The following is a 21,282-nucleotide window of genomic DNA, read 5'->3' as shown; positions in this document are numbered from 1 at the left end:
AATACAGGCTTGTTTGTGATCGAGGTATTTGTGACCTAGGTGTGTGGAAGCTTCACGTGATTGAATTGGGAGGTCACTTGGCTTACTGCTACTCCCTAAACCTGTGTATTTAGACTTTTTTCCCCCCTTACAACTTCTTTTAGTTCATTTCTCTTTGTCTAAGCCTTTTTTTTTTTTTTTTTTTAGCCATCTCTCCATTCAGTTTTGAGACTACAGAGTTAAAGGAAGCTTTCCTTTGCCGCGGCCTCAAGGCCCCTCAAGACTGGATGCCCGGATCCACTCACCTCCTTCCCTTCATTGCTAGTTCCACCCGGGCACCCTGTCTTTCTTCCCAAACTCAAACAAGCCAGGCTCACCCCCTTATCACTGCAGTGCTTTTGCTGTTCCCCCTGCCTGGAAGATTCTTCCCCCAGATATCGCCAGGCCTGCTCCCTCCCTTCATTCTGGTCTGCTCAGATGTCCCAGCTCTCTGACTTCTACGTGAACCATCTACATCCTCCCTCTGACCCTCCATCTTGCTCTGCTTTTCTTCACAGTTTGTGTTAACTATTTGTTCGCTTTCTGGGTCCCAAAGCTAAACGGAAGCTCCGTGAGGCAGACACTTCTCTCTGCTGTTCATCCCTGTGTTCTCAGATCTAGAACAGGGCCTGACACATGGGAAGCCCTCCTCTAGCCACTTCCTAGATGAGCAAGTGAATGATGGATAATTCAGTGCTGGGCTTGTCAGGTAGAGAAATAGGGGACAATCACTGCCCCCAAGTAGCTCAGAGCCTCGCTTCCTGACATCGTCTATCCGATTCAAGGAGCTTGATGTATAAATTCTCTTTCTATCTTCTCCCTGCCTGGAGTCCCTGGCACACACCTGACTTGACCTCTTAGTCTTAAAGGAGATTCCATCATGTCTGCTGCCTTCAGATAGAGCCAGCTAGGGCCTTGGTCATTCAATCTCTCCTCCTGCTGTGGCCAAGGCACTGGCTGGCAGAAAGTGTTGGGGGCTATGAGGTGGACGTGTTTCAATAAATGGTGGACGAGGAAGGTGAAAGAAGAATAGATCACTCAGTAGAGAAGCAACTAACTTAATACATTTTCTGTTCATTGTTGGGCCCTTCTTGACCTCAACCCGAAGTTCATAGCTTAAGCAGCACCTTCTCCATCATGTTCTATTAAGGGTGAATTTCTCTGTTCTAAAAGGACCTCACATTCTGCCTGCGACAAGGAAATAATCGCCTCGTTAAATGTGTATCTACTGGTGCCACAGAAAGGGAAATTAGGAAAGCCATGTGGATACACATCAAATATTTGTCTTTTAGTAGTCACACCTACTGCAGAGACATAAACATGTTGTTCTCCCAAAAGAGCACTTTCACACCAACCATTCCATCCATTTGCTGCACCCAACTTGTAATCTTACATCGAATCCTCCCTACTGTTGTGGATAACAAGGGTTAATTTTTGAAATCATGAACACAGAGATTATACAGCTGGTAAAGAAATGATCATGTCACAAACACATATGTTAACACAACTTACACAGTGCACTTTAGCCAAATACATTAAAGTGACTTATCAAAAGCTACTATAAAGATTAATTACCTCCATTTTGTAGTGCACTTAGTAACAGTAACAACACCTGGAATTTATATAGCACCTTTCTTCCTAAGGGCTCAAATCTTAGAGCAGCCGACTGCTCATTCATGTGAGGTGAATTAATGTTTCCAGGTCTCCTGAGTACCATTTAGCCAGTGGCTTCATCTTGTGTAATGTGTGGCATTCTGGTACCCTGATCTCTTATTGGACCTCAATTGGATAAACAGCGTGTTTCCCGGGAGAAGTGTCATTCGTGTCGGCACATCATAATATTGAACTCTATTTGACAGGGACCAAAGGTGACAAAATTAAAAAGTTCTCAACAAAAAGACTTTTCTTGCACACAAACACATTGCAGTGATACATTAGACAGTCTACACTAGAACATTGGCAAGATTTCACCATGCTTACTTCTCCACTCTTTCATACATACATACATGTGAGAAAGATTCGTCATGGGTTGAAACATCCGCGTGTTTATATTTGGAATCTCTATCCTTTCCAGGTCTCTGGAAAACATGCACAATAGGTTTCATGTTTTTAGGGCTTAACTTTTTAATAATCGCATTTCGTCCTATCCTAAATGCCATGCTTCAAAGTCTTGTTACCAGTTCAAATCAGGATGGAAATTTTAGAGTAAACTCTTAGAAGATTGCTATTTCTATTTATGCCTTCTGTAAGTTGGAGCTGATTTTGTCACTTGAAGTGCAGAATTAATTCTAATAAGACATTTTCATGCGTTTCTTTGATTTAAAAATGGCAGTGGTGATTAGTGTGATCATGAAATTGGCTGCACAGTTTGGTTTTATGGACCACGACATGCGAGTTGTGGAGGGTTTGACAGGAGCTGGTAGTTCCAATCACTGAAGTGACTTTTGTGGGGGCCTGGATTCAAATGCGGTTGTTTCTTCCAGGCCTATGGGTCGTTAGGGTGGAAAACCAGGGAAGCGGTAAGCAGGGCTCCAACTCTGAACAAGCGTTCCTAAGATAGTAGTGGGAAGTATAATGCCTTTCCTTCCCAGACCCCATGAGATGTCCTCAGAGGGCTGCAGTGGGAACTCCTATACTCCTCACTTATCCAGAAGCTTCTTCAAATACGGATTCTTTGAAGACTCTTTAGGGTGGCATGAATTAAGGGAACCCGCCATGTTCTCAGGAAACAGATGGAGAGAGGAAAATCTAAAAAGACAGAAGCCTCTTACTTTTCATGGTTATTTTCGAAAGCTGTCTGATTCTTACTCAGTTTCTTTTTGCTTGATCTGAGGAGGGATTTCTTGACATGGTTCTGAGGTTTCCTTGTCCGTTGACTCCTTCATAGCACTGCCTTTTCTTTGGCAGTCAGAAATGAAACCTAGCGGAACAATTATACTCCAGAATCATCACAGGGCCCCGTGCTGCAGGAAACTCGAGTCGTTTTTAGAGGGTTTGTTTCCCTCTTCTTTCTTTTCTCTCTGGCTTTCTCCTGGACTTACCGCAGTTTTAGCTCTACATGGATTATTTGATCATTTGGTTCATAGCCGATAGTTTCCAAAAGGGCAGAGGTCATTATATCTTGGATGCCTAAGACAGCGCTACAGGTAAGCTGATGGCTGGCAAATGTTTGTGGAATCAACATGTCAATGAATCTTCAAACAAAATGAGGAAAGTCTTTTTTCATCGGTGGATGCTTACTAATGAGAGAGAGCATGTTGAAAGAGAACCTAAATCTGGCATTAATTGCCAAAAGAAAATTATTTAGCAAGAAGAAAAAGTGATATTAAGAATTAGACTTTAGAATTAAATGTGCGAAGGCTTTAGGCTGAGATCAGGTAATGCATATGTTCTCTGTGTAAAAACAAATTTGAACCAACAATGGCTGTTCATAGAAAAGGGATGAGGAAGTTCAAAGGAGAACTGGCAGAGTTCTTGACACTAATATGTTTGAAATTTTAAAATACGAAGCAACATTAAGTGTCTGAATGTTCATGTTGCTAGGATATTTTTTTCTTTACTGGTAGAAATAGAAAAAGCATGCACCGTAGACCAATGTCAAGTAGACTGTCGTAGCAAATGGGAAAGGAAAAAGCAGGCAAGTCTTATATAATTTGCTTTTTACCAACAGTTCAGTAACCAGCCTACTGAAAATGTAATTCTTCGGGAAAATTGTAGGATGAGATTTTTCCATACGAACCCGGTACATGTAGCTTCGGACACGGAAATGGTCTTTGCAACAGATTAAATGGTAAAACAGGTGGCTTTGTTGTCATTTCAGCACATACGTGATGGTAACAATGATATTCACAATTGTCTGATGGCATGGGCTCAGATTAAGAGCTCTCTGCATAAAGTACCCATTTATTAAATTTTTTTTTTTTCAACGTTTATTTATTTTTGGGACAGAGAGAGACAGAGCATGAACGGGGGAGGGGCAGAGAGAGAGGGAGACACAGAATCGGAAACAGGCTCCAGGCTCCGAGCCATCAGCCCAGAGCCTGACGCGGGGCTCGAACTCACGGACCGCGAGATCGTGACCTGGCTGAAGTCGGACGCTTAACCGACTGCGCCACCCAGGCGCCCCATAAAGTACCCATTTAAAAATAAACGTGGTTCTAAGTAAATTATATCCACTCAAATGATAATCAATATACCGTTATATTTCACTTACAGAGACTGAAGCTGTTTAAGACTTTCAAACTGGTTCTTGTGGAGATACAAAAGAGGATTGGACGACAGATTCCTTTTGTACCATTAGAAAGAGGAAGGAAAGAAGCATCAGGATGTTATTATTTTGGAAGCTCAAGATGTTGCCATTTAAATCTGATGATGGTGGGTGGGAAGAAGAACTTACAGTTTCTGTAGAAGCTTCAGGTCTTGAAAAAGGTGGGCTGGTAGCTCCATTATCATATTGCTAGACAGGTCCCTGTTGATGACAGCGAAAACCCAAAGCAATTACATTGGAAATAAATGACTTGGGTATTACTCTTCACAATTATCACCATCCCATTTGACGTAAGAAAATAGGGTCCAATTTAACCATCCTGATAACTTGTTACAAAACAGTGCTGTGTGAGTCAGCCAAATGGATATGTTTTCCATCATTTCAGACGTGTGACATTTTGCTCATCCAGTTCCTGTCTGGAATTTCCTCTCAGTCCCTCTCCAACACATTCCCAACCTGGCTTCAATATCTACTTTGATTAATTTCCTCTGTTTCAGGTACTCTTTGTACACTTCGATCATTCATTTGTTTTTGTGATTCCTCCTGGGTTCAAGTATGTGATATCTTATTCATCCAACTCTATCAGAAGCTTTCTGAGGCCAAGACCTTTGCCTTTACTTACTTTGCATTCCAACTAAGATGGTATTGGCCACACATTATCTTCCCAGATAGTCTTGAATGGGTAAGTTCATGCATTTTAAATCTATTTTGTTATAGTACTATTTTTTAAGGAAATTAAAATTTTAGAACAAAGTATCACAGTACCGTCCAATCCATGAAGAATCATGGCAAAGTGTTTCTAGAGAATGTAGAAAAGGATTATCTAGGATCAGAAGGAATCAGGAATCTTTAAGAGTCCAAAATATGCTTCTGAACCAGGGAAGGTATTGAGAAGTGAAACAGACATTCAATTGCTTAAGAGTCAAACAAAAGATTTTATCTATTTTTGATGCTTTGGAGCTGTTGATGGTTGGATAGGTGGGAGCTACAAATAACTTAAGACTTAGATATCTTTCTAAAGAAGCTTACAATTAGAATAAGCAACTAGATTATAAAACAAGGACGGAATGAAGCAGGTGCTATTACAGACCTACTGACAAAAGAAAACAGAGGAACGAGTTGGAAATTAGGAACTGTGTAAACAAAGCTTTATGATTTTCATAGGCAGAATAGAAGAACAGCTTTTCAGGTGAGGGTTAACCAGGCTCAGAGAAACAGAAACTTGGAATTCGATGACATCCTCTCTAGTTGGTAAATAGCCCAGCGTGGGTGAAGGATGGAAAGTATGGGGAGATGTAGGAGAAGTGAGCCTGGAAATAAGCATGGAGACAAAATGGAAGGGCCCTGAACAGATTCCAAGGCGGTACTTCCCAGAGCATAGCCCAGGCATCAGAACCAAGGAAGATGCTTATAAATCCTGGGTGCCCACTCAAAGAACTATCTTGGTGCCCACTCCAGCAGGACTAACACTTCATAATCTCTGAGTGGGGGGAGCTTGGTAACGTGCATTTAAAGCCAGTATCCCTTGTGATTCTTCTGAACATTAACATTGAGAGCTAGCAACAAGGAGTGAGAATATGGAGAAGGACAGGGGCAAACTATGCTCTGCATTATGGGAAGACAGTTCTGTCAGAAGCATGGAAAGTCAAGGAGTAAAAGGATGGAGACCAGGCAGGAGGCTTGGCCCTGGACCAGGTGAAAGAAGACGAGCGCTTAAGGGGGCACAGCCAGGGCTCACAGTCCGATGGGACATGAAGGGTCATGAGGGTCGGAAAGAAAGGAAGAGGCTTTGAGCCTGGCTGCCAGGAAGGATGCTGATACCACTAAGATGGCAAGTTCAGGGGCAGAAGCTGACAGGGGGGTAAGAGTCATCTATACATTAATTGTAACAGATGCTTTTGAGGAGCTGTCATGATACCCAAGTGTAGACATCCCGCCAGCTGGAAACTTCTGATCTGAGGAGCTGTAAGTGAGCAGAGAACCCCAGGGTTGTAGCGCAGAAGGACAGCCACAGGCACACATGGGTCAGCGAGAGCGTGACCACACAGCAAGACGATGATGTCTTGTACAGCTAGAAAACATCCTGCTAAGGGTCACGTTGAAAAACAAAGTACAGTCTCGTAGGGGAAAGGGCTTTAGTGGCCTCCCCTAAGTCTGTTTGATTCCTCTCCAGGCAGCGTTTGTGGTCACAATGGCTCAGGAAAATTATCTAATGCTGTTGTAAACTGAGGAGTTAAAAATACCTTGTTCAAGTTAATTCTGTAAACTTCTGAATTTCTTTCCACTTACTGGGGACTAGTGGATTGGAATGAATTATTGGTGGTCTTTCACAACGCAAGCTAATGGCTCTTTTGAGGGGCCGGGGTGTGTGGAGCTCTGCCAAAGTGTAGGATAAAAGGAGGATTTGAATAGTTTTCAAAATACGAACTCTGTACCACCATCTCCTTAAGTTTGTACCGAAAACATCACTCCTGTTCGTCCTGGGCTGTTCACCTGCCCCACCCTGTAACCCAAATCCCTAGCAAACCCCTAAAGCCTCATGAGGAAGAATGAGCAATTCTAAGGGAGCTGCCTTTCACTTTGTGCCATAGAATGACAATATTTGTAGTTCTAATCCGTGTCTTTCACATACTAGGCACTTAGTAAATATATACGCATTTGGTTTGTGATACTTATACATGAGATTGAATTATCTTAATTATTCATGAATTCGTTTTCAAGTGACTCTTACTGAGTTATTTTCCCCAGGCCTTTCTGTATTTCAAAGCAAGGTATAAAGAAGGGGGGAGAGATTAATTAAGAAATTCATTTCCATTTTTTAGGCTTCAGATCAGGAGGAGGAGTTCTGTATCCTAATCACCACTAATTATAATGTAACAGACTGAGTTTTAACTTCCAATGACACACAATTATGTGGGTAGCAGTGAATTAATCGCAAGGCAGATGCTTTTAAAAGTTTTAGCTCTACAAAACATATATTTGAACAGAAAAAGCTCCATGATCTCTCTGCACATTTTTCAATAAGCCTGATCATTCTAGACATTAGTATTTGTTTTATCTGCTCTAGAAGTCATAATTTCTCAAGGGATAATAAGCATCTTTGTTCCTTTGTTCAGTCATGATTAATATTATTGCAGTCATTCATTCAGCAAGCATTTACTGAGAGTTAACTATATGCCAGCCATTAGAGATAATGATCCTTGAGTTTAAGGAGTTACAGAAAGCCCATTTGCTCCAAAACACACACACACACACACACACACACACACACACACACACGAAATCACCCAGAGAAATTAGCGTAGGCTAAATCCGTATTAAGCCCACTGTTTAATTTTAATTTGCTTTAGGCTTTAGGATAATGTTGGTTTTCTTAATTGATTTGGAATATCCGGGAGTCTGCAGGATTTGATTGCCACTAGTGAAAAAGAAGCCTCACTAGTCATTTAAATTTATAATCTTGGAAGAAGCAATCCTATTTTCCTAGTAGACAATGCTACTTACAGTTCTCCTAAATTTTTTAATGAAGAAAATGTCTTCTCTGGAACAAAATCAATTTGATTTCTAGGCAGAAACCTGTAAGACATGGTGAGAGTCAGCACTGTTGGTTTGTGTCTGCGGTAAGAATCAGTCCTCATTGGGAGATGCCAGTGATCCGCGTGTGATTTCTCAAGGCCTCCTGTGAAGTCTCAAAGTGAGGCGTGATCTGGTGTGGAGCACAAGGCAGGAGTTTCTCGCCGAGGATATCTACGTGTTCTCTCCAGGAAACGCTAGCCATAGGTAATGTGAGGGGCTGAGTGTGGTCTCTAAGGCTGCATTTGGTTTCCATTCTGATGGCTTCAGAAAGTGTTTACTTCCCAACACACATGTAATGTCAGATTTCGACCCCGTTAATACTTAGAGCGGGGTTTGCCTTGTGTAAGGCATATTCCTTAGGAGAAGGCCAGAAAGAACAGAGTTTGAACCCATGGGGCCACAGATGGATTTTAAATGTGGTGGTGGTGAGGGCACTGGTTTTACATTTCCTTTGTCTAGAAATGGAATTCTTCAAGACCTACGGTAAAAAGAGGGGGTTGGCAGCTACCTGCCCTACAGAGGAGAGCTCGTGAGTATGACAGTGATTCAAAAGCTACACGGGGCTGTAAAATAGAAAGTGTCAAGGTAATTTGTTGAGTTTACCAGTGTTTTCTCTCATTACCCACGAGAAAAAGGGTCAACTATTTGCATCTTCTGAGTGGGATAGCCCCTCTTTTCTCATTCAATATGCTGGTCTGTAATCTGACTGATAAATATGTAGCCTGGCAATAACCTCATCTCTTAGTTTGGTGAAAAAAAAAAAAAAAACAACAGTGGTTAGACTACTACAAATGAATATACTCCAATTTTTCTTTTCCAACCACCTGTGAAACCACCAGACATTACTAACTGCTTACTACACGTGGAAAACTATTGGTTAAAACGAAAGCAAAATTCTTGTGTTTTTTTCACCAGTGCAAATGTGGCGTAACCAACCCATGGGCAACGCCCCCGCCCAATAAAAAAAAAACACAATCAGCAATCCCAATCACCAATCAGAATCTTTGGCAGATCAGAATACACTAGATATTCTTCCCTAAAGAGTAAAATTATCATTTTTTTTTTCTTTAGAGAGAGCGACAGACATCAAGGGATAAGTGCCCCTGGCAGTAAGCACTCATTATTGTAGAGCTAAGCATTTTCTCACACATGATCTCATTTCCTTGGTTATCACGGGGTTAGACACCAGCTCGGCTCAGCTGAGAGGATGCAGTGAAATAACAATTGCCCTCAGCAAGAAGGGGGACAGCTGGAGACCTAGCTGCTGGGCAGCTCAACTGAAGGCTAGGCCCACCGTCAAAATCCATCAACCCGTGGGTGTGTTTTCTAGGAGTGTAGTTCCAGACCGAGGCTGTAAATAAAAGACTATTTTAAAATTCCTTGTCAGTGTTTTCTTTTGACTTCCAAATCTATCGAGTTTCCCCTTGTTCACTAATTTTCATTGTATACTTACAGCACTGTGAGTGAATTGCATGACAGAAAGGTGGAATTCGTAAGACATTTTATTCCATTGCCTTCCAAATCCCTAAAATGCACGGGGGAAAGATATGTTTAATGTTTTTGCACGAATCACATGTCTGGAGGCGCTTTTTGTGGCCATAACAGTTCTGAACTTTATTTACAGAAATTTTTTTTAACGGTTATTCATTTTTGAGAGACGGAGAGCGACAGAGCATGAGTGGAGGAGGGGCAGAGAGAGAGAGAGGAAGACACAGCATCTGAAGCAGGCTCCAGGCTCTGAGCTATCAGCATGGAGCCCGACGTGGGACCCGAACCCATGAACTACGAGATCGTGACCTGAGCTGACGTCAGACACTTAACCGACTGAGCCACCCAGGCGTCCCTGAACTTTATTCTTTACTTCATTTCAGTGTTTATGCTTTCTTCCCAACTATTACAAGGTTAATATAATTAATATTGTGCTTCTTTTCCCCTTCCAATTAATGTTAGAGCTTAATAAAATTGAGGGAAAGGGCAGCTCAACATTTAGTGAGTGTTTCTCTCTGTGCCGGATACCATGCTATTAATTATAATATTGCCACCATAATAGCGGCAACTACATTTACTAGACTTTTATGGTGTCAGATATTGTTCTGAGTGCATAATCGCGCTCTTGCTAAATTGGTATTATCCCTCCCCCCAACATATAAGGAAAGTGAGGCCGTTGGGAATTCACTTAATTTCTGGCCGCGCAGCTGGTAAGCAGTAGAATTGACCTTCTCACTCAGATGTCTCTCTGTCTAAAGTCTGGACACTAAACCATGCGTCATAGATCCTTCCACTCTCACTTTCCCCTGGCCGCAGGTAGATACTTTTGTCTCTATTTTGGATTAAGGAGACACTCAGGCACAATCATCTTCCAGATACTAAATCCCAGAGTCCGGCATCTGTATCCCTCTGCCCGATGACCACAACCGCTCTTTCTGCTCTGCCTCTGAGACCCCGATGCTGAGTGTTAGCGCTGCTCCAAGGTGGTTGGGACAGCCCTCAGCGTCACCTGGGAACTGCTGAGAAATGCAGACTCTTGGACTCCGTCCCGTTGCTACTCTAGGGCTGAGGCCTTTTCATCTGAGTATAGTTAACATACAGTGTTATATTAGTTTCAGGTGTGCAACATTTCAGGTGTTTCAGGGCTCCCGTACAACACCTGGTGCTCATCACAAAGGTCCCCCCCCCCCAATTGGTCCTCTTGGCCTATTTAACCCCTCCCCCCACCCGCCTTTCTGGTAACCATCAGTTTGGTCCCTGTAGGTAAGAGTCTGTTTCTTGTCGCTCTCTCTCTCTTGTTTGTTTGTTTTTTTTCTTTGCTCATTTGTTTTGTGTCTTAAATCCCACATATGAGTGAGATCGTATCGTATGTGTCTTTCTCTGACTTATTTCACTCAGCATCATACCCTCTAGCTCCATCCACGTCGTTGCAAAAAAAAGGAAAAAAAAAAAAAAAGGACTGAGGTCCTAACAAGGCCTCGTGTTGTTTGAGGAGCGCGGGAGCTGTGACATTCTGCCGGTGATCCTTTGTGACAGCGGCATCCTACGTGATCAGGGACCCTCCCAGGAGCCCTCTGACATTACGGCTTCCCCCGGTGCCGAGGAATGAGGAAGAGGAGACTTTCCTGCCAAGTCTCCTAACCCCTTTTTATAGTCCGCTTCTTACAATCTTCCCCATATATGACAATAGCTGTTTTGCCGCCTGTGAACATTTCTCACGTTAACACTAAAATCGCCAGTCGTGTGTCATTTCCTTTTAAATCCTGTTTTATACCCATCCAGATGGTCTGGTAGGAACTTGATAGTTTTTTTCCCTCTGAAAATACTGTGGCTAAAGTAGTAAACACTGTACTCTCTTAAAAGCCCAAATATTGCTCGGTGGGATGGGAACAAGTGTTTTTCACACTTCGCAAGTATAGCAGCAAGGACTTGCGAGCGATCGCCCTGCCGATGGCAAGTGAGGGAGTGGGAGCCTGGCCAGGGTATGGGTTTTCCTTCCTGTAAGGGTTTTTTTTGGGTCTGACCTCTCAGTTCTGTCCTCTTGGTTTCAAGGCCCTTTCTCAGGTGTGATGGGACAATCTTACTAATGATATTTTCACTGGGTGTCTATTTTTCCCCTCGTGTTTGAGGGAGCCTCAAATCACGACTATACCAGAACCCGGGGCTCTGATGCTGGTTCCTGCTCTCCTCCTGGTTGCTGATGCTCATTGGAGGAGAGGCAGGCTCGGGCCCTGATCTTTTTCTGCTACCTTCACTCTTTCCTGTTTGCTTCCATGGTGCAGCTATGTCTTGTCTTTTCTAAGTGTTTTTTTTTCCCCCACCTATTCTTAACAAGTATGATTCTCATGTTTTTCAGATCATTATTTCCACTTCAGGAATGGCACACTTACATGAGACCTCTATGGCTTTAGAAGTCTTTGATAACAGGTATGCAAATAAATAAAAGTCCATATAAACATAAGGACCCCTAAGAGTTGTAGAAAGTAATTGTGAGGCTAGCTCAGAAAGGACCAGAGGCTGAGGTGCTATAATTTTATCATCCTAGGAGTATCGAGTCTCCTGGTTTGACAGTGAGAAGAGTTCTGCGGGACAGTACAACCAGCATTGTACAGGGCAAGAAATCACTGTGGGTGCCCAAACTGCCTGTCTCAGGAGACCTTGAAGATGAAGGTGACAGGGAGGGGTGAGTAGTGGTGGTGAAGCCATGAATTAAGTAGACGTTTTAAACAAGTATTGGTTGAAAGCTAACAAGGAGTGGACACGGTTTAGCACTTTGGCTTAACAAAGGTTTGTTGAGCAGTTATTATGTGCTGGTTGGTGTACAAACGCTGGGGTATACATCACAAGGTGGGTCTCTGCCCTCACAGAATTTACAGAACGGGGGGGGGGTGGGGACAGGCAAGATGGTGACAGTAGAACCGAGATAGGTGTGTAGGGAATGGGTGCCGTGGTGGAAGCCGGTCCATGGTACAAAGGAGTCACAGAGGCAGTCACTGTAATTGGTTGGTGTGAGAGCTTCCTAGAGTGGATGTTTACGCTGACTTTTGGAGTTAACCGAAATTTTGGAGTTGACCGAAAGAATAAAGGAGAAAGACTTTTCTAATTGAAGGAACAATATGTGCTCAGGGAACTGATTATAGCAGTTTGGTGCATCTGGAAGGAAGGCACATAGGAGGAGCCGGGTAGTAGTCTAGATGGAGGAAGGGATACAAATGGGGGGTCTCGGGTGCTCAAGGGGCAAGTCTGAAGTTAACTTGCACACCCATGGGAATTCTCAAAAGATTTTTCTTTTTAAATTAATTTAATTAATTTTTTTAACGTTTATTTATTCTTGAGAGCGAGAGCAAGAGAGAGAGAGAGAGAGAGAGAACAAACATGAACGGGGGAAGGGCAGAGAGAGAGGGAGACACAGAATCCGAAGCAGGCTCCAGGCTCTGGGCTGTCAGCACAGAGCCCGACATGAGGCTCGAACCCACAAACCGTGAGATCATGACCTGAGCCAAAGTCGGACGCTTAATCACCTGAGCCACCCAGGCACCCCTCAAAAGATTTTTAACCCAGGAAATAACATAATCAGATTTCAGTTTTGGAAAGATGGGCTTTTTTATGGGCTTTTTATGTAATCATGAATTAACTTCAGGGCTGGTTTCCTTAAGAACAAATTAGCTCCTAAATGCATACTCACATCCAGTTGAGTTGAGGCATTTGGGCACACATCTGTTTGGGAAGGGCCTCTAAGTAGTTATTAACCATAGACCTTTGCACAAAGAAGATGTTAGTTAGAAACAAAAGGATATGCCCCTTTAAGCACAGCACTTTTACTGTTTCCACAATTTGGAAACTTGCATGCTACAATCAGTATAGCAGGATAAAAAATAAAAACATAACTACTTCTTCAAAATGGTCTCTAGATATATGTATAGCACAGATAAGAAAGCACATGTCAAAGAGGCTGAGCGCAAAAGTATGATATATAACCTGGGAATAAATATTATGCGCTTTAATTTTACGAGATCAAACAAAAGTATGTATTGAGTAATAATTTTGAAGTTCATGGTAATTTTCCTTGTAAACTTCAAACTTGTAATCATTTCCACATCCTACATCCAAAGTTTTTTCTTAAGGGAAACACAAATCATTTACAGTATTAAGGGGCCACACTGGAAACTGCATTAAATCTAAGAAGCGATCGCAGGGGGCACTGGGGGAAAGAAAACAACCCATCAGCATGTTAAGTTGCACGATTAATTTATGATATTGTGGTCCCTTTTGACAAATGGAAAAATAATGATGCCATGCGATGAACTATAAAGGAACATAATAATCCCCTGCTGATAAATCATTTCAGTGTATTAATAAACAGTGAGAATGTAATTATGAGAACAGCTCTGTCAGTGGGACAAAGGTTTTGGAATGTTTAGAGACTCTTGCTGGGCAAAGGCACATTTCCCTCTGTTAAAAATGTAGTCGGAGCTGAACTCCCAGGAGATTCTGATAGATTTAAATGTAGTTAGGAGATAAAAGTGAATACTATCTTTGGTCAACCACTGCAAGTAAAACGTGCCTTAAGATTAAAGGAAAGTAAAGGAGATCGAAAATTAATCAACCAGTAGGTTTAAAATATACCACGAGCCAAGGCTAGGAAGTCACAACAGTAACTGTGGCTGGAGGTACAGGAAAGGTTTTGACTAATAAAAATGTTAACGGGCTTGAGGTTTTTAAAACTCATTTTGCAAGCTAGTGTTAGATGTCGCTGCAATTTATAGACAGATGTATTGAAGGGTAGATGAACACTTACAGGAAAAACAAGGACTTTAGTCCAGTAAACAACCGCTGGGAAATTCTGGTTATTGGATTGTCATCTAGAATTCTGAAAAAAAAAAAAAAAAAAAAAACCATATCAAAAATATTTCCACCATTAGAGACATCTGTGAAATGAAACCAGGAAACAATATAAAGCCCGTGACAATCCTGCCTCCCAACACCTGCTCTCCTCTTTCCTGCCCGTCCACACTTGGCTCCCCGTCCTCTTCCCTAAGAGTCCTTCCTAGCTCTTTCCTCCAAATTTCCACCACCCCCTGTCCCAGCCCTTACGAGGGGTTCGTCCTGATTGTTTTCTCTGACTGCATCCGCCTCCCATTGGACTTAAAGACAAGAGACAGACCCTTCACCTCTGGATACTTGAATCCAGCTTAAGCTGAATTATTAATTGGCTGAATACAGGCTCCACAAATGCTTTGACCTACTGATTGACTGAATGAAGAGTGGATGAAAAAAAATTCATAGGAAATCACAAATGGTTCTTTGGTCTCGTGGTGTTTAAATGATGCATTTATAAGGTCTGTACCAACCAGCTCATTAGGAGCTTTGAGGATGAGAGCGTGAAAATACTCATATATTGAAATAACCATTTCTAACCATATACGGTATTTTCCTAGAAAGAAATAGACTAAGGGGGAAATATGCCTTCTTTCCTCCTGTTGCCTTTGAAGCCAGGTACCATTTCCTCTTACTCTCAGCGGTTCCTGAGAGTAGGATTTGGAGAAGGAAGTGACATTAGACACCTGCGATATGCCAGGTGCTCTGCATGTGGCAGTTTATATCTGCCTTGTGATTTAATCCTCACGCCATCACTCTTAAAAAGGAGCTGTGCTTCTAGTTTACAGATGAGAAATAAAGCAGCCCAGGAAGATTAAGAAAGTTGCCTGGAACATTAACAGAGGCCCACAGCATACGCAGGATCTGGATAAAGTTGAAGTTCTGGCTTTTTCCACCAGACCAATCTGACCTACAGAAGTGTCAGACTGAAACATCGAGCCTTCTAACGGGCCAATGTTCATTTTCCTGGTGAAAATACAAATATCTGATGTGAGACTCCTCAGAAGGGAGCTGGTGGCTCAGCCAGGAAAGCGATGAAACACCACAAGCTACCATATCTTCGGACTTTTCTATGAATGCTCTGGAACTCTAAAAGGTCCCTAACTTGCTTACTTTCTAGGTCAGTGGGTTTCAACAGAGGTCCGTTGAAATGAATGTCTGGAGACATCTTTGGTTGTCACACCTCTGGGAACCAGTACCACTGGCATCTAGTGAGATAGAGACTGCAGATAATGCTAAACATCCCCAAATATGAGAGAACACCCCCTTCATCAAAGAATTCTCTAGATGAAATGCCAATAGAGCTGAGGTTGAGAAATGCTGGAATAGATCAACACTGGATGGACACATGGCTCAGAAAGCCACGTGGAAAAAGCACGGCACAGGTTCCTTTGCACACAACTACCATTTGGCATGCCATTATCTGAATTGCTTGGGTAATGTGCCCCAGATGATGTGACAATCAGAAAAATGAGTGTAATAAACAAGATACATAAATAGATGGAGACTATAAGCATATATAGTCTATCTGATCTATCCGATCTTCTGAAGGAAAAGCTAGGATACTTACAGCCAAGTTAGCTGATGTAAGTCTTTGAATACTCCGGGTCTGAGAGTTGTAATACAGTTGTGGCTGAGATACCTATAAATAGCATGAGCGAGTCAATTAGGCAAACTCAATACTTCATTTTAGTCACATATAATCAGAATATGAGCCGCTGATGATGATTATGGAGTAGGGACATCTGTTTCTGAAAGCATTCAGCTGGATAAGAAGATACAGATAACCACGAGCCTGGTGTGTATGACACTGGGGCCAGGACCAGCAAACTGGCCACAAATAACGTGTTGGGATATTATATTCTGTTAAGAGTATAAGAGTAGGTGATTTTTGCTTCTGTCACTTTTGGTCACATCCTTAGTAGACTAGCATTTTAAGAAAACAGATAGGTAAGTTAGCAAGGGTTAGAAAAAAAATGCTAAAATATTGTGGAAATGACCCAAACTTCAGAAGACAAGGTTCAGGAGAGCCTTTGTTTCTGTCTTCTGGTAAAACTAGGAATCTTTTAATAATTCCGTTAGGTTAATAACTCATCTAAGTACTTTCTGGTAACCTATTTCTCCCATTTTGCTATAGCCAAGTCCAGCCTTTAAAAAGTGCCATTTCTACTCTTTTAGTCTTTGCTTAAAATTGTACTCATAGTTGTAAAGAAGTTACTCACAATATTTGCAGATTATGTAATCCAAAAAATGCTCTCCGTGATATGTGCGTAATACAATTATGCTGAAGAAATCTGGTGGGAACGAGACAGAAGAGCCATGTGATTAGGGTGTAGGTACTTTATCGAGTTGTGGCACATGGTCTCCACTTGATTCATCTAAAGACAATTGGCGAAACTGGTTTATGAAGTCCCAAGTCCTACTCTTATGTCGGGTGGTGGTGGTGTCGCCCACGAGATGGCTGTGAAACTAACCAACGCTTGTTTCCCACTGGCAACCATGCAGTGAGATTTGGGCGTCTCTGGTCTGCCCCGCTGAGCTCCCGGGTGACGAGTTTGAGGAGGGACGTGGGCTTGTGTTGCGGTTTTCTTATTCTGACTTGCAGATGATGCTCCCCATGTGAGATGGGCCCGGGCCCGTGTCTCACTGCTGAGCTTTTTATTCTTTCAGCACAGAGTTCCACCTTTAATTCCCCATTTCTCTTCATTCTATTCCCATGAAAAAAGGAGAGGGCAAGTCTCATTTGTTTCTATCGCGAGATGCTGAGCCGGAAGCACAAAGGGAGTTAGTGAGGTACTCAAGGTCACAGCTGCATCCGTAGTGGAGCTGAGGTTAGTATCTCAACTTCAGCTCACAGGGTCACGATTTACTTACCCCCTGAAGCAATTTACCAATATAGTATTGATTCAATAATAGCACTGTTGGGAGTATCTAAGTAAAATAATTTCCATTCCCTGCGCTTCTGATACAATGGGAGTTTAGCCTTGAATCCGTATTTTCTCAAGGTATTTAGGAGCAGGAAATATCCACACTAATAATAGTGACTAATGACTACATAGTGTTTTGAATGGCTTCCCTAGCTCTTATTTTGATCTGGTTCAGTTCCTAAAATCTCACACAACACTTCCTTAATTGTTAGGAGACTTCAGTGCAAAACCATTAGTAGAACACGTGCTCCTTTGGCAGCTGGCTGTACTTTGAATTTTGTTATACTATAACTATTCTCTAGCAAAGCTTCCCAGCCTTTGAATTATGAAGCCATTATAGGAGTGCCAGGATATTGAAGCCCTCAGCCCTCAAGGTAGCGAGGTAAAGCCGATGTCAGCTCCCAGTTATCAGCAAACCCATCCATCCCAAGTTCAAACCCAAGTGTTGAACGGATATTGTCATTTTCTCTGTGTTCCACCAAGTGGCAGAGGTTGGTACTACAGCACACGCATTACATCCATAAGATACACAGAGCGTCAATTTCAATCTCACCAAGTAAACTTGAAACCCATTGAGACCTCGTGTCATTCCACCCCTTCTCTCCCCCCGCCCTGCCCCACGTCTATGAGGAGACGCTTCCCATTACAGCATACGTTGTCATTTGGTTTTAAAGTTCTGCTATGAATAGAATGAATCCGTACGGATTAATATCTGTTTTGGCATTTCAAATCCCTTGGAGTGATGTAATGAAAATGAACGTAATGAATTATGTTACAATAGTAAGTGAAAATAGAAAAATAATACAATGCTATAATATACGTAGGTTGAAGTTCCTCTTAAACATAAAATTTACTACCTAACTAGTGTTAGTTATATTTTATTCCAGATAATGAATGCAAGGGGCACCTGGGTGGCTCAGTAGGTTGAGTGTCTGACTCTTGACTTCAGCTCAGGTCATGATCTCACCATCCGGGAGATGGAGCCTTGTGTGGGGCTCTGGGCTGACAGGGCGGGGCCGCTTGGGATTCTCTCTCCCTGGCTTTCTGCCCCTCCCCCACTCGTGTGCACCTGTGCACGTGCTTTCTCTCTCTCTCTCTCCCAAAATAAATACATAAACTTTAAAAAATATAATGAATTCAAAATTGCCATGCGCATTTTACCTACATGTTGTCAATCTTGAAGAGATGGGCTCAGTCTATAAATTGTGCATTTGGCTCCGTGCTTTCCACCTGCATGACTCACTGGATGTGTGCAGCCTGTCTGCCTTCCCTGACATGAATTGAGACCCCAACACTTTATTTACTTATTTTTTTAACGTTTATTTATTTTTGAGACAGAGAGAGACAGAGCGTGAACGGGGGAGGGGCAGAGAGAGGGAGACACAGAATCGGAAACAGGCTCCAGGCTCTGAGCCATCAGCACAGAGCCCAACGCGAGGCTCGAACTCACGGACCGCGAGATCACGACCTGAGCTGAAGTCGGTCGCTCAACCGATGGAGCCACGCGGGTGCCCCAAGACCCCAACACTTTAAATAAGGAAGAGCCTCTAGTCACCTGCTGGGCTTCAGCTTGCTGGCATCTCCCAGAGAACTGGAGCTCCAAGTCCCCTGTCTCAGACTTAGGCTACTGAATTTTAACTTCATCCTGTAGCGTCCCCTTGCTTCTTTGTAGAATAGTAGCTTGGTGACTACGAGGGGAAATTGGGAACCGTAACAGTTTGGCAAGTGGTGTCCTCTTTTTATTCAGAGCCGAGATGTGAGCCCATTTAATATACTTTCCACTGAATGGCTTTTCTAAGAATAACTTACTGGTTCATGAATTCCTGCTGTTTCAGCTGTCAGGACTTTTCAAGCAGAAACGCCAGGAATTTATGTACCTGAAACTAAAGCAAATAAATGCTTTAATGACATGCATGTTTATAGGCTATTTTTTAATGCAACATTTTGTATTCATGAGTCAGGCAGACTCCTTGAATTATATTTTGTCGCCAATGAATGTTTTGAACTAGAACCATGTTGAAGAAGAAATTCCTAATTTATGTAAGGTTTATGGCACAATGAGGAGGAAGGCTGCTGCTGGTTTCCATGGTAGTGGTGATAGAGTAATATAGTCACTGTTAAAGTCTATTTTATTTCTTTGAAAGGTCATCTTAAATCTCTTCCCTCCCCCCCCAACATTAGAAAGGCTTGATATTTTTAAAAGATTATTAAAATGGATAATCTGACCAATAGTAAAAACATTCAGGTAAGTTCAACAACATTTATTCACTTGGCAATTAAAATTTCATTTTGATTTATGAACTTATTCTTCTGGTTGCCTAAATGACCTCAACCCACTGACTATTTAGAACATTCTAGACCACAGAGTCACTCAACGTTAGAGTCAATGATCTCTTAGGATATATTCCAATTTGTATAGTAAGATGTGCTTGATGTGGGTTCTGGGCAAAATCACAAAACAAGCTATTTAGGAAACCGCCTGTGAATACCTCAAGAAGAAAATGAACAGGGCACTTCATGAGAAACAAGTCATGTCAGACTAACTTTATTTTCTTTTTTTGAAAAACTGATCAGTCCAACACCAACAGTGGCTGACACTGCTTCTATGTCTAGCATGCATTGATCAAGTGGCTTTATGATGCATTTGTGGCCAAAATAAAGAATAATACACATTGTTTGAAGGACATGATGAAGGGCTCTGGAAAGAGTATTTGGCACTGTCCTCTTCAATATTTTACTCCACGATTTGGGTAAAGATGGTTCATCCAATTTTCAGGTGACAGAATGCGGACCTCTCAGCAGTCATATTCATATTTATATGAATATTCACCATAGTCATAGTGAATATGTTGAATTTTCCAAAAAGTTCATTACAGTCTGATAAGAAAAGCTGAATCTAACAGGTTGAAACTGAACAGGGTTACATTTATGGACCTACAACTAGCTCTCAAATGCCAAGTGCACAGATGCGGGATGGAGACGCCATCACTTTGCAGAAACACCTATGGCACGGGATGGGGAATTTTAGAAGCATAACCGCTAAGAGTTACAAGTATGAAATAGCCACCAAAATATCAAATGTAAGCTTGGAGCATATAGAGTTTAGAAAAGAAGTCTTGCTAGCTTTCGTCTGTCCGTCCCCGCCCGTGTCACAGTGACAATATTACATTTATCCTAGATACTACGTGGAAGGCAAGTGTAGGTGAACATATACAGATTAATGTGACCAGGATGATGATCAGATTTGAAACCACATCCTTTGGGGGAGAAGTCTGCTGGAAGAGACTCGTGGAATATGCAGGGTGATAAGAGCCAGCTTTAACTATTACGGTTAAGTAGAGGACTGATTGGGTGTGTTTTGAACAGTTTCATGGCGTAAGTCTAAGAAAGATGGGGAGCTTTAAAGACACCCTTGGCAGTAGTAGATTTACATGACAGGCCAAAATTTATTGGTGTATTCTTTGAAGTTTCTTCTGCTCAGCGCACCCTCATGACCTTCCTGGCTTATTTTACTCCATGGCTCTCATCGGTATCTAACAAACTATGTATTTTCTATTTTATTGCCTATCCTCCTCCGCTGCACCTTTAACTCCATGAAGAGAGGGCTTTTCACATGTGTTGTTCACTGCTGTATCCTCAGTACTTGGAGCCCGGCAGGTATCAACAAATGTTTGTTGAAAGAATGCATGAATATGTGGTTTTGTCAGCTTTTACCCTCCTGCGGGATGTTTCCAAGGATCCTGGGAGTCGTTCATTTCTTTCTTCCCCAGACACCTTTTCCTGGGGATGGTTTTGGTTTTGCCACATTGGCTATTTGGGATATTGTAATGCAGAATAGGGAAGGAGAAGGTAAGAATGGAAGGACAGGAGAGAGAAGGGCATGACTGAGGTTGGGGGTTGGAGAAGGAGTGGCAGGGGAGACTGAGGAGTGGAGAAAAGGGGGTGGGGGTAGGAGGTTTAAGGACGGATGGCTGAGCTCATGAGCTGCTTTATGATACTTAAGTAATGGTTGTAAAGACGCTGTGTTATGTTCAAATCAAAGCTTGGTTAATGGACGTTTTCATCAACAGGAACAATATTCTGAGACTGGACCAAGCAGTGAAGCTTCCAAAAGATCACAGTCAGAGG

General features: G+C 42.3%; 1 protein-coding gene across 1 annotated transcript in view; it reads right to left on the bottom strand.

Moving 5' to 3' along the window:
• RXFP2 (relaxin family peptide receptor 2) overlaps window positions 1-21,282 on the bottom strand; it is a 65,443-nt gene that overhangs the window by 9,956 nt on the left and 34,205 nt on the right. The window contains exons 7-15 of the mRNA XM_030309964.1: window positions 16,450-16,521; window positions 15,798-15,869; window positions 14,148-14,219; window positions 13,035-13,106; window positions 9,315-9,386; window positions 7,790-7,861; window positions 4,415-4,486; window positions 4,232-4,303; window positions 2,025-2,096 (exon numbers count right to left, since the gene is read on the bottom strand). Coding sequence (XP_030165824.1) covers window positions 2,025-2,096; window positions 4,232-4,303; window positions 4,415-4,486; window positions 7,790-7,861; window positions 9,315-9,386; window positions 13,035-13,106; window positions 14,148-14,219; window positions 15,798-15,869; window positions 16,450-16,521 — 648 coding nt within the window. The remainder of the gene's footprint in view (window positions 1-2,024; window positions 2,097-4,231; window positions 4,304-4,414; window positions 4,487-7,789; window positions 7,862-9,314; window positions 9,387-13,034; window positions 13,107-14,147; window positions 14,220-15,797; window positions 15,870-16,449; window positions 16,522-21,282) is intronic.

The sequence above is a fragment of the Lynx canadensis genome, chromosome A1, assembly GCF_007474595.2.
Source record: "Lynx canadensis isolate LIC74 chromosome A1, mLynCan4.pri.v2, whole genome shotgun sequence".
Lineage (NCBI taxonomy): Eukaryota > Metazoa > Chordata > Mammalia > Carnivora > Felidae > Lynx > Lynx canadensis.
The sequence above is the reverse complement of the archived record's forward strand: the minus strand, read 5'-3'. Positions and strand labels throughout refer to the sequence as shown.